Here is a 14,471-nt window from a genome sequence, read left to right as displayed (position 1 = left end):
ATTCAGCAGAAATACAGTAATTAACTCTACAATTCTTTTCAGTAATATACTGTAATTCAAAATACAGTAAGAGACTGCCAAAAAAAAGTGTCTTAGGAGATAACGTGCTGCCAGTACTTTACTGTAATTCTGCTGTGAAAAGTCTTACAGTGTACCATAACATCATACTTGTCTCTACGATACCAGTTATCGGTACCCTAAGCGAGAGAATCTAGTTTTTATTATTGTTACTTGGCAAAATTCATGCCCCCCCCCCCCCCCCCCCCCCCCTACAGTCACAATTCCCTGGAGCCTCCACTGCACTCCTTCTCAGTTGAAAGCAAAGGATGAACTGAGCTGTCTGTGAGGAATGAAAATGCAGAAGCACTTTTTAATTTTTACAATTTCACAGATGATGTTAAAAATTGAGCGGCAACCGGAAGTCTTATTGTGCTAGTGGACCACAGCCCTGAGACACGGGGGTCAGAGACAATCTTTCAGATGAATGCCACGCTGTTGCATGCACGCACGCACATGTTGACTATGTACAACTATTACCTCTAGTCTGCACTGATATAAGAACATTTATGTACAACTGGGCTGTGTGTTTGTATCATGTATGCCATGTGATGTCATTCATGTTCATCTATGTATTTCTTTCAAAAATATATAGCGAAAAGAGCAGATCTACAACCTCACTACACAGGGCATCATGTGAGCTTGTATATCGGCGCTATTCATTGAAGGACAAAGTATATAGGTCTTAAGTGGTTAATTAAATAATATTATTTAATTTATATATTAAACTATCTATTATCTATAGCCTATTATATTGTCTTCATCTCCACAGAACCACACCTGAACAGAAGACATCCAGTCAAACCACAAGTGAACAAAGTAAGACTGGACACATTTTACACTAATTAACATTTCATATCAATTAATGAAATGTTTAGCTGAAAATATCATCAGACTAAATGTCCACATTATATTCCTGTGTCAATGTCCAAATACTGATGATTAACATAATACATTTAGACAAAAACAAATGATCCAATGATGTCTATTTAGCATTTTTTTCTTAATTTATTCCCTATTTTTTGAGGTATTGCAGATTTTCTTTAGGGTATTTAAGAAATAGTTTTAATGGTATGCTATATTGCAGGTAAAGTTATAATTTAACTTTAACTTGTTTAACATGTCTTCATTGTCTTCTCATAGCAGGTGTCAGTCCACAGGAGGTTTTAAAGATTTATAAGGTTGGTTTGAACCGTCTTGATCGTGTGACATACGTCACTGAAGTGCCCTCCCTCAGCAGCATCTACACAGAGCTCTACCTCTCAGCGGGAGAGAGTGAAGGGGTTAATAACCAACATGAGGTCTGGCAGCTAGAGACAGCTTCCAAGAAGAAGACCCTCCATGACCAACCAATCAAATGCTGTGACATCTTTAAGCCCCTCCTCCTTGGCAGAGATAAACCCAACAGAAGAGTTCTGACCAAGGGCATCGCTGGCATTGGAAAAACCTTCTCTGTGCGTAAGTTCACTCTGGACTGGGCAAGGGGTTTGGAAAATCAAGATGTCATTCTCCTGGTTCCCTTCTCATTCCGGGAGCTGAACCTGGTCAGAGATGAGCAGCACAGTCTTCTCTCACTGATCCATCGTTTCCACCCAGAATTAAAGAAGGTCACAGCAGAGCAGCTCGCTGTCTGGAAGGTTGGCTTCATCTTTGATGGTCTGGATGAAAGCAGGTTTCCGCTGAAATTCGAGAACATTGATATTGATTCTGATGTCTTCCACAACAATGATATCGTTTCTGATGCTACAGTGACATCATCAGTGGACTTGCTGTTGACAAACCTCATCAAGGGGAATCTGCTCCCCGCAGCCCTCCTCTGGATAACTACCAGACCTGCAGCAGCCAATCAGATCCCTCCTGCCTATGTTGACCTGTTGACAGAAGTACGAGGGTTTACAGACCCGCAGAAGGAAGAGTTCTTCAGGAAGAGATTCAGTGATGAGAAGCTGGCCAACAAAATCATCTCACACGTGAAGACATCAAAAAGCCTCCACATCATGTGTCACATCCCAGTCTTCTGTTGGATCACTGCTACCGTTCTGGAGGACATGTTGAAGACAGACAAGACAGAAAAGCTGCCCAAGACCCAGACTGCGATGTACAGCAGCTTCCTGTGGGTTCAGACAAAGAGGAAGAATCTGAAGTTTGGCGAGACGAATGAGTTGAATCAACACCATTCAAGCTCAGTAAAGGGTGATGGTGACAGGGCGATGAGTAAAAAACCAAGAGAAAATTCCTGGTTGACCTGGTTGAAGACCACGACACAAAGACTGCTGGGAGTGAGCGCAACAACTAGCAATCTTCCAATGTCCAATACTGACAAGGAGGTTCTTCTGAAGCTGGGCAGGCTGGCTTTTGAACATCTGGACAAAGGTAGCATCATGTTCTACCAAGAAGACCTGGAAGAGTGTGGTCTTGATGTGAAAGACGCCTCACTGCACTCAGGAGTGTGCACAGAGATCTTCAAAGAAGACACTGTTCAATCTGAGGGAAAGGTCTACAGCTTTGTTCATCTGAGCATCCAGGAGTTTCTGGCTGCAGTCTACCTGTTCCACTGTTACACACAGAAGAACATGAAGGTACTGAAGACATTCCTGGGAGTTGATGTCAGTACCTTGGAAGACTTCCTGAAGAGAGCCTTTGAAAAATCCACAGAGAGTGAGAATGGCCACCTGGACCTCTTTGTCCGCTTCCTTCATGGCCTCTCACTCGAGTCCAACCAGAGTCTTTTAGGAGGCCTACTGTGTCAGACAGACCACAGTCCAAAGAGCATCCAGAGAGCCATCGACAACCTGAAGAAGATGAATGATCAAAGGTTCTCTCCTGACAGATGTATCAACATCCTGCACTGTTTGATGGAGATGAACGACCACTCACTGCATCAGGAGATCCAAAAGTACCTGGAGTCAGGGGACAGATCAAAGACAGAACTGTCTGAGAGCCAGTGTTCAGCTCTGGCCCACATACTGCTGATGTCAGAGGAGGTTCTGGATGAGTTGGACCTGGGCAAATACAGAACAACAAACAACTGGGGGAAATCCAGACTGGTCCCAGCTGTGAGGAACACCAGAAAGGCTCGGTTAGTATTCATGTGAATAGTAAACCTATTAGAAGAGAATCAATCTACCATCACATCTACACTATAAGTATAAATGATGGGGGATGTAAAATGTCCAATAATAATCAGGTCTCAAATAGTGACTGGTGTTATAGTGTGTATGTGCAAATAAAGCATATTCCTATTAAATATTTCACTGCCTTTGACGGGCGCTCGTCACATGTCGCTCACTGCCACGGCGAGCACTCGTCAAATCCTGATTTGAGCCATGGAACAGCTGGTGGGTGTCTGTGGGCTGAGTTGCCATGGCAATGACGGTGCACGCAGCCTGAAGTCATGTGACACACACACACACACACACACACACACACACGTCACACACACACACACACACACACACACACACACACACACACACACACACACACTTGGAGGGATGTTATTCTATAAAATCTCAAAGGTTAGTGTTTTGCTGGCGTTGAACAGACAAGATGATTAGCTAAGCTTTGGCAGTAAAAGAGAAAGATTAATACATTAATCAGAACATCATTATAAAGTCATTGTACACGTTCAGTGCAGTGCACATCTTTTAACTATGCCTGCAGTCTGCACTGAGTCTGTGCAGAACACCCACACGCACACACGCATTTGCGTGTCTTTAAAAAGTACACGCTCACTTATGCGGAGCAATTAATGTGGATTAAAGACGTCAATCAAACACCTGTGTGTGTGTGTGTGTGTGTGTGTGTGTGTGTGTGTGTGTGTGTGTGTGTGTGTGTGTGTGTGTGTGTGTGTGTGTGTGTGTGTGTGTGTGTGTGTGTGTGTGTGTGTGTGTGCGTGCGTGCGCAGAGCCCTCTAGGCTCTGACATCAGTGGCATGAAGTCTGGGCTATCTGGCTACTTCTATTTCCACTACAATTTCAAAATAAACGTGTTGAATGATCGATAGTATACTAAGAGAGGCATTACATTTTGTATAACACGTTCTATTGTGAAAATAGCAGATCTACATGAGGCGTTGTGAGCATGTAGATCTGCTATTTTCACAATTCCTGCCACTGACAATTTGGTCAATGTTTAATTTGTCATTTTAGAGGTATTAAAAGGTCCTTAAATTGTCACTTTAGAAATTTGTAGATACACTTTAGGTTGGTTTGTTTACTGTTGAGTGAGAAAACAACTTTGCACATTAACTTAATCATCTGGGGACCCCCCAAAATAATTTGGAGACGGTTGAGAACCACAGGTGTAAAGTAACTAAGTAAATTTGAGGTATTTGTAGGCTAACTTGAGTATGTCCTATTTCCAATACATTTACTTCTACTCCACAGCAATGTTCCCTCTAATTTTTTTTCGGTCTGAGCAAACACTCCAACCTTCTGAGCACAACTTGAGCACTGATGAGCAAATATGTCGAGTGCACGAGTGTATACTGCGTCAGTGCGTCAAGTCATGTCAAGTTATTCAAATTTAATTACAGAATAAGTAATGGCGGTTCGACTACTGTTAATAAACTGTAGGCTACTATTATAGGACAGTTAAATTTAAAAAGACGGGGGAAAAAGGATTTTATATCCATTATTATTCAGTATTAGGCCTACAGACTGATTTCCCCCCTTGGGATAATAAATCTATCTATCTTATATAGTATATACACATGTTGACAACATGTTGTGTAAATACAATACAAACAATGGGCCTAAATATGAGTCAAAATAACAATACATATGGGTCAAAATAACAATACATTGACATATTGACATTAACACATCTAAAGAAGTGTCATTATTATGAATAAAATACAGTCCAAAAGCACTATGTGTAGCCTACTGTATGTGCCAAAGTGCCAATGTAAGCATGCATGCGAAAATTTGGTATAGGCCTACCATTTCACACTCAATTTAAATTAACACTGGCTTTTGACCTTGTAGATTGCTTTCCCAAAAATTAAATCATATAATATGACCTAAGCTAGCCCATAACCTTACAGAGAGGTGGACTCTCTCCCTAACCCTAACCCAATTTATATTTTTTATAAAATCAACAAGTTAATTTAACTGTGTGGGGTTCCATTTGTACACTCTGAGTTACATAAGGGTCCATTTGGTTCCTAACTTTTGCTGGGGACCCCTGGAACTACCTCAAGATCCCCGGGGGTCCCCAGACCCAATTTGGGACCAATGCATTACAGGACTGGACACTGGAGTTATTTTTGTTACTGTAACTCGTCGTGAAGGTGAGACGCCAAGCTCGTCAGCTCCAGAGAAACATAGCAGTTTATATAGTTCATACCTGGAAGCTGGATGGAGGAGTAGTGTGTATACTGTAGGTCTAATCTCTGCTGTGCACAGGCGGGGGATTTCTTTATGAAACTGCAAATTAGCAACCATGGTCCTTGAGCTTCTGATACGCGAAGCAAAGCACATGCGTTTGTTTTGTTTTGGTAGCCTTCCCTACAGCCACGCTGTTGCCAACGTTAACTGAGAAAGTTTTATGACGGCAATAAAACAATCTAGTCCGAAGAAGTTTCTGTTTACCACACGTGCCTGCGTGCATGTGTATGTGTGTGTGTGTGTGTGTGTGTGAGATAGAGAGAGAGAGAGGAGGGGGGGAGGCGAGCGAGAATCGAGTCGAGTGACGGAGACAGAGAGCGAGAGGGAGAGAATTTGGCGAGAGGGGGGAGGCAGCCGAGGCACCGAAAGTGAGAGAGAGAGAGAGAGATAGAGAGAGAGAGAGACCTAGCGCTGCCTATGTTAAACATTGCAGGCAGACAGAGTCTGAGTACACAAAATAATCAACTGCTGCGTTTCACAAATCTATTGGTGTTAATCTGCCGTGCGCTACGAAGATTTGTCGTGCGCGACAGCGTCCTGAGTTGTGCGCGGGCGCGCATGCGCGCAGCTTAGAGGGAACATTGCTCCACAGTGGAGTAAACCCTATTATATTAAGCGGTTCTGCCGCCGTGTAGAACCGATTTTCTTTATTTTTCTTTCTTTTTACTTTAAAAAATACAAATTGTGTGTGCGCATGTGTCTGACTGTGTGTGAGTGTGTGTGTGTGTGTGTGTGTGTGTGTGTGTGTGTGTGTGTGTGTGTGTGTGTGTGTGTGACTGCGTGTTTGTGCGCGCATCAATTAACGAGTATACTCGTAAATGGCAGTAAGCGTTAAATTAATTATTTCCGTGGACTTTAAATCACTGTTTTATTTGATGACCTTCCTGTCCTGCCATTTGACCTTTGTGCCCTCAAAACATTGAACATCAAAGGTCAAGTGGTCTTGACCCTAGAATGACAAAACTCCTATGAACATAAAATAACCATTAAAGACGCACACACAACAAACAGTTAAAATGTTCACATTTTGGCACCCCCTGGTCTAAGTGGAAATGCTTTTGGCGCTGTGTTGAGTACACATCCCTCACCATGTGATTCATATTTGAGGTTGATAGTCATTGATAGTTCATTATTTTGGGCATGTATTTTTTTTCTTTGATCATGAACTTGATCTAATATGTGATTTTACGTATTGTTCATTTACAGACTTGTTGGCTGTGATCTCAAAAAGCCAGATTATGAAATTGTGGCTTCAGCTCTCAGCTCTAATCCTTCACATCTAAGAGAATTGGATCTCAGTTATAACGACGTGAAGGATTCATTCATGGAACTCATCTCTGCTGGATTAAAGAGTCCACATTGTGAACTGGAGATACTGAGGTCAGATTAATTAACCAGCATTATTTAGATTACTTCTGTTTTATTATTTATTGTTTGATTTTAATAAGAGTAGAGTGCATTAAGTTGTCATCATGGTATCCCACACTGACTAGAATCATGATACGGTCAGAGTTTGTGTTGGTTAGTCCTCACATCACAATGATGCGGTACAGTAAATACAATATGTGATCCATCATGGCTGCTAGGGAATTATCACGTCCAGTTATACAATCATTGAGTGTCAAACTGGTGTAAACACAGACTGGAAGGTTTGCTGGTTCCCCAGCCCACCAGCACCAGCAGCTGTTGTCTGTTTCATTTAGTCAATAAGGTTGATATCATGGTAAACCACACTGAATAGAAACAAGAATATGCCCATACTGTATATGGACTATGGAGATCACTGATATAATCAATATTAAGCCAATAACTTGGAATGCCCATATGTGGACATATTTTGTGAGTCTCGTGTGGTCTATAACAGGGGTTTTCAAACTGTTTTGACGCAGGTCACTCCTGTAAATAACCTTTTCATCCACGGCACCCCTGAGTTAGACTGTTAGTTTTTTGAATCTTACATAAGTGATGCAAATATGCACATCTTTCCACCTGAGATACGGTAGGCTACGTCACAGAGAAATATCTGTTTCCATCAGAACAGACTGAAAATAACTTTATACTTGATGTTTAACCACTTGAACCCCAGCATCCCTATTCTGGGGGGAAGGTTCACCAAAAAATAGCCGATCTACAAGCTCACAACGCGACACGTTGTGAGCTTGTAGATCTGCTATTTTTGGTGAAGAGTTGGCTGTAGATAGAAAAATAACTCATCTACAGTGCAAATCAGGTGTTCACATAGTGAAGTGATATTAAAGGAGTAGTTCACCCCCAAAATGACTTTTTTTCTATTGATTACTCATGCCATGGAGAGTAGAGTTCAATAATATTTTTTGTTTTTTGTCGCATTCCTAAGACAAAAATGTGATAACAATAAATGTACCCCCATTCGTTCCGGATGGTGACCCGTTTCGAAACGGGTCACCATCCGGAATCAATGGGGGTAAATTTACTCAAATCAAATTTTTGTCTTAGGAATGTGACAAAAACCAAAAAATATTATTGAACTCTACTCTCCATGGCATGAGTAATCAATAGAAAAAAAACATTTTGGGGGTGAACTACTCCTTTAATGTTGTGATATTGCTGAATTCCAAATATCATCAAATAATTCTGAGGCCCCCCAGGGTGCCCCGTCACCCACTTTGAAAACCCCTGGTCTATAACATAAGACATCTATGATGTCAGATGTCATACAGTTAGCTTCCTGTTGGAAAATAACCATGATTACTTCACATTATTCTTGCCTGCCTGTTCTTTCATCTCTTTGGTCCCTCCTCCAAAACTCTGATAATCAATCCAGATGTAATCTTTAATTACAGACTTGCTGGCTGTCACATCACACAGACAGGATTTGACATCCTGGTCTCAGCTCTCAGATCTAATCTTTCCCATTTGAAAGAATTGGACATCAGTTTCAACTGCCTGCAGGAATCACAACTGGACCAACTCTCTGCTCTACTGAAGAGTGAAGAGTGTAGACTGCAGATCCTGAGGTAAATAAATAGTGTGTTTTCTCTCTGTGTGGATCTCTACTTGAACATCAACATCACTTGTTAAATATGGAGTTCTCTGCAGGTTGTCAGGATGTGGGCTCACAGAGGAAGGCTGTTCTTCTCTGGCTTCAGCTCTGACCTTCAACCCCTCCCATCTGAAACAGCTGGACTTGAACTTCAGCCACTTAGGAGGCTCTGGTCTGAAGAAGCTCTCTGCTGCACTGGAGACTCTGAAGTGAGTAGACTTGGACTGTGTCCATGTTGGTTAGTGCAGTGTTTCCCTTACAATGTTGAACTGGCTGGCCAGGTGGGAGGGGGCTTCTTTGTTTTTATTTATTTTATTTTATTTAAAAATGATAATTCAATTAAATAATATGTTTAGAGTGCGTTTCAAGTGTTGTCCCTTGGCTCACTTTATCAAAGTCAGTATGGAACTCTGTAAATAAAAACTGCCCACCGTGTTCTAGGAGAACAGATCTTTAGTGTGAGCTGTAGGTCATTCCAAGAGGTTTGGACACTAAAACAAAACACTGTTTTTACCAGTTCAGTCTTTACTCTGAGACAATTAGTGCCAGACGATCATTTGATCCTATATGATCCATGGTTCTATTCATAGATTTAACATACAGTGGTAGTGTCCTATATTCTAACATAGATTTAATATACAGTGATAGTGTCCTATATTCTAACATAGATTTAATATACAGTGATAGTGTCCTATATTCTAACATAGATTTAATATACAGTGATAGTGTGCCAAATATGGAGGAGACTTGATCTTTATCCTGAAACACTTGTCTACCGTTGTTTGTGTTCAAGAATGTCTAGCTGTGTGTGTGTGTGTGTGTGTGTGTGTGTGTGTGTGTGTGTGTGTGTGTGTGTGTGTGTGTGTGTGTGTGTGTGTGTGTGTGTGTGTGTGTGTGTGTGTGTGTGTGTGTGTGTGTGTGTGCGCGTGCGCGTGCGTGCGTGCGTGCGTGCGTGCGTGCGTGCGTGCACATGCGATATCAAAATGAACAAAACTATGTCAGGTAGTGGAGACAGTGTGTTAGACAGTCAGACATTGATTCATTGTTGTTCTATTTCCTACAGTGTGAATCATTCAGGAGAACACTGGATTAAACCTCAACTCCTTACAAGATGTGAGTATCTGTCTGTCTGTCTGTCTGTCTGTCTGTCTGTCTGTCTGTCTGTCTGTCTGTCTGTCTGTCTGTCTGTCTGTCTGTCTGTCTGTCTGTCTGTCTGCCTGTCTATCCGTCTGTCTGTCTGTCACATTGACGTTTTATACACTGTTTTATAGTCTGTTGGCGCCTCCCTCCTTGTATTCAGTGGATATATAAAAACCTTCACTAATGTATTTAAAGGTGTTTAGTAACACAATCCAAAACATTGAAATTCAACCCCCCTCCAGGGCAGTGGTTCCCAAACTGGGGTTCAGGACCCCTAGAGAGACCATTTAAAACACAGTTCAATCAGTGTGTGAAGTGGCAACAGGCTTAGCTCTTATTCAGCAGATAAAAAGTGTTGAGAAGTGTGGTGTTGCTGACCACATCCATAGAGGGGAGAGGGGGAACAGCCCAGGACCTCATGCTCCCCTCTACCCAGGTGAGGTGCACCCTAGTCCTGCTCCACTCCTCCACTCCATCCAGGAGGACCTCTGGAGGAACCAGAGGACCTCCAGGTGATCTGGACTCCTGAGGAGCAGTGTCTCCTAGGATTCAACAAACTAATAAAGATACTTTTTCATTTGACACGCTCCCACAAATATAGATTCTCACACAAAACAAGGCTTTGTGACGAGCAGGAAAAGTGGGCGTGGCTGTTCCCGCTGCCCTAGGGGAGTTTCAACCTTTTGAAATGTGTTACTAGACATCTTTACAAACACATTAGTGAGGAAATGTCTTGAGAAGGAATTTATTCCATGTTTGGACATTTTTCTGTCTTGACAACCAGTGGTGGACAAAGTATTACTTGAGTAAATACTAAGGTAAAAAAAAAGTACAAATTACAACTACAGTACTTTTACATTTTTTATCAATGCATTGTTGTATTGAAATGAAGAACATTTCCCCAAAAAAATAAATGCATTAAAACAGAACTGTCTAAATATAGTGAAAATAGCCGATCTACAACCTCACAACGTCTGTCTGTCTGTCGTGTTTGTTGCATTGCAACATGTTGTGAGCTTGAAGATCTGCTGTTTTAGAATTATGAATACAGAATAGGTTCACTAGGGTTCAAGTGGTTAATTAAACCTGCAATCAGGAACTGATTTTAATTAATAAAACATTATTTTAATGATATTTATTTTATATGTTAAACACTTAAACCCACGTCACTGACTGGAGTTCCTCAGGGCTCTGAAAAATATCAGATCTACAAGCTCACAACCACAAATGGTTCCTCAAAGAACCTTCTTTGAACCATTAACCATTTAAACCCTGCGTCCCAATGTTGGACATGTCTTAATACGTGAACATTCATCGAAAATAGCAGATCTACAAGCTTACAACACATCGTGCTACAACACGTTTTGAACTTGTAGATCGGCTATTTTGGAGTGTGGAGGGAGAAACTGAGCAGACCAAGTATAGAGCCCTGGGAGACACCGGTCGATGAAGGGTTAAAGTGGTTGATGGTTCTTTATAGTGTGGTCCGGGGACCCCCAGGGGTCCTTAGGGGGTTCCAGGGGGTCCCCAGCAAAATGTTTAATACAGCATTACACTCATTTGAACCACTTTATCCATGTTTTACACGTTGGCTATTTAACACATTTAGAGCTAGAAAACATCTGTTCTCCAAACGCGTCACTTCACGCCATGTTTGGAGCTTGTAGATCTGCTACTTTAGGTTCTTTTGTGTAATGCTGTAGTGTGATCAAGTACAGTAGGGGGCGCTAGCTTAGGAAAAATCACAAAAAGTTTGAATCTGGAGAAAAGAGTTTTCTGACATTCCTTGTTGCTAAATATAAAGATCTAATCTAAAATGACACAGATGTTTTATAGCTCTAAATGTGTTAAATGGCCAACGTGTAAAATATGGATAAAGTGGTTCAAATGAGTGTGATGCTGTATTATCTCATTAGGTCTGCAGATCTACAAGATCACAGAGCATCACTTGGTGCCGTGCTGCGAGCTTGTAGACCTGCTATTTTTTAAGAAAAAAAAAGGAAAAAATATGAACATGTTTGGAAAGTGTGTGTGCGTGTGCGTGTGCATGTGCGTGTGCGTGTGCGCGTGCGTGTGCGTCACAGACTCCCACCTGAAAAGAGTTTGTGCCAGAGACTCCACTTTTCCAAGATATTTTTTTAAAATAGATTATCTACAAGCTCACAACACATTGCGATGCAACGCGCTGTGAGCTCGTTTATTTTCAAATATATACAGTAAATGTTTAAAGTGCACGGTTACACTGATTTTGGTGTTATATACATGAATGTTGCTGGGGACCCCCTGGAACCCCCTCAAGGACCCCTGGGGGTCCCCAGACCCCACTCTGAGAACCACTGTATTCATGATCTATAAATCTGTACCAACATAACATGTTTAAATGTGCTAACCCCCCCCCCCCCCCCATCGCTATGGAAACCAAACCTGTGTGTTTGTGTGTGCGCGCGTGTGTGTGTGTGTGTGTGCGTGTGTGTGTGTGTGTGTGTGCGTGCGTGCGTGCGTGCGTGCGTGCGTGCGTGCGTGCGTGCGTGCGTGCGTGCGTGCGTGCGTGCGTGCGTGTGTGTGTGTGTGTTTGTGTGTGCACATGTGTGCGCGCGTGCGTGTGTGTGTCACTCAGTGAGGGATGTTTTTAATGTTTACTGTGTTGTTTTCTCATCAGATTCACATCGTCTCACACTGGACACAAACACAGCACACACAAACCTCTCTCTGTCTGAGAACAACCGGAAGGCGACTCGGGTGGAACAGCCTCATTCATATCCTGATCATCCAGACAGGTTTGACCTGGTCCAGGTTCTGTGTACAGAGGGTCTGACTGGACGCTGTTACTGGGAGGTAGAGAGGAGTGGAGAGGTTTCTATAGGAGTGACCTACAGAGGAATCAGTAGGAAAGGAGAGGGTGAGGACTGTGACCTTGGATTCAGTAAAATGTCCTGGAGACTCTCCTGTAGTGATGGTAACCATGGTAACATATACATTGCCTCACACAATAGTAAGGCCACTTTCCTTCCTGATCGTCCCTCTGACTCCAACAGAGTAGCAGTGTATCTGGACCATCCTGAAGGGATTCTGTCCTTCTATGAAGTGTCCTCAGACACACTGAGACACATTTACACCGTCCAGACCACATTTACTGAACCTCTCTATGCTGCCTTTGGGTTTGACCCTGACTCCTCTGTGTCTCTGTGTGAGGACAGACTGACAGACAGATAGACAGGATGTGAGGACAGACTGACAGGATGTGAGGACAGACAGACAGACAGACAGACAGACAGACAGACAGACAGACAGACAGACAGGGTGTTGTATCATAATGTCATAATTAGGAGGGGGGAGGGGGGTGTTTACAGAATCAATATGGTTTGGTTTCCATAGCGATGGGGGGCTCTGTGTGTCTAACACATTGTACAGATTTATATATCATGAATACAGTGGTTCTCAAAGTGGGGGTCCGGGGACCCCCATGGGTCCTTGAGGGGGTTCCAGGGGGTCCCCAGCAACATTCAAGTATAAAGTATATAGCATAAAAATCGCTGTAACCACTTTAACCATTTACTGTATAAATTGAAAACAGCAGATCTACAAGTTCACAACTCTGCTATATTTTCAAACAAGGAATCTTTGATTTGAGTCTCTGGCACAAACCTCTCAGATTGACATGAAAAGGTTTGTTCTCAACCTGTGGGTCTGGACCCCCATCTGGGGACCACCAGAGGGACCCCCAGGGGGTCCCCAGATGACAGTGAAGTGACAATGAAAGCACTTTTAAAAGTAATCAAACTATAAACTGGTCAAACATTGGACAAATTGTCAAATAACATAAAGGGGCAAATATTATGAAAATAGACGATCTACAAGCTCACAATGCCTCGCAACGTGGAACTGAGTCTAACCAAATGTAAAGCCTCAACTCCTACAGTTTACTGTTTTGTCAGGGTGGGGGTCCCCAGTTCAAACCTGATTAAATATGGTTATTTTGGGGGTTCCCCAGTTCAAACCTGAATATATATGATTATTTTGGGGGGTCTCCAGTTCAAACCTGATTATTTTGGGGGGTCTCCAGTTCAAATATTATTTTGGGGGTCGTGACCAACAAGTGTGAGAACATCTGGTCTAGAACATTTAAACATGAATATTGTAAAGTTTTGTTGATAATGGAAACTCCAATGAAGTGTTTTGAAAATCCTTGTATTTTTAACCTATAACATTTTATTATGAAATGTAAAACATTTATTTCAAACCTTTCATGTATATTTACTAATATCTTCAAGAAAATGAAACCATTTAAATTGTGCCAAAGTTCATTCAACGCTGATACAATTGTGTTAATTAAAGATATAATAATAATGGATTTTTTTGTGAGGGTTATTCTGTGCGCTCGCACGCACGCACACGCGCACACACACGCACGCGCGCGCGCGCTCGCACACACACACACACACACACACACACACACACACACACACACACACACAAACACACACACACACACACACACACACACACACACACACACACACACACACAGACATCCATTTGGTTCCATTTGTACACACTCAGATACAGGCCCATAAGGGTCCATTTGGTTCCATTTGTACACTCTCAGCTTGTAGATCTGCCATTTAATAGATCTATCTAGCCATCTATCTATCCATCTATCCCTCTATCTATCTATCAAGAGTTTGGAAGTGCTCGTTTTCATTACCGTCCCACTGCCCACTGTTGAGTGATTTCCCAGGAGCGCTTCCAACCTCCAAATGTAGTCGTGTTCAACGGCCCAATTCCAATGTCATCCCTGCACCCTCACTGACTTAAGTGACCTAAATGGTAAATGGTGCATTTATATAGCGCCTTTATCCAAG

The 14,471-nt window shown here is 42.3% G+C and overlaps 1 protein-coding gene and 1 long non-coding RNA gene across 2 annotated transcripts in view; one reads left to right on the top strand and one right to left on the bottom strand.

The window, feature by feature from the left end:
- Nucleotides 1-2,267: 2,267 nt before the first annotated feature.
- LOC308308427 (NLR family CARD domain-containing protein 3-like) lies at nt 2,268-10,125 on the top strand (the record flags this gene model as incomplete). The annotated part of the gene is made up of 2 exons (XM_080753843.1): nt 2,268-3,136; nt 9,999-10,125. 2 exons carry the CDS (start codon nt 2,268-2,270, stop codon nt 10,123-10,125), a joined length of 996 nt encoding a protein of 331 aa, XP_080609969.1.
- A 2,304-nt stretch (nt 10,126-12,429) lies between these two features.
- The window catches only part of LOC308308390, a 319,469-nt gene continuing 317,427 nt past the window's right edge, over nt 12,430-14,471 (bottom strand). The window contains exon 3 of the long non-coding RNA XR_013963286.1: nt 12,430-13,188. This is a non-coding gene — a long non-coding RNA (uncharacterized lncRNA). The remainder of the gene's footprint in view (nt 13,189-14,471) is intronic.

Source organism: Nannobrachium achirus (assembly GCF_963921795.1).
Source record: "Nannobrachium achirus genome assembly, chromosome: 23".
Taxonomy (NCBI): Eukaryota; Metazoa; Chordata; class Actinopteri; order Myctophiformes; family Myctophidae; genus Nannobrachium; species Nannobrachium achirus.
This window is presented reverse-complemented; position numbering and strand designations above follow the sequence as displayed.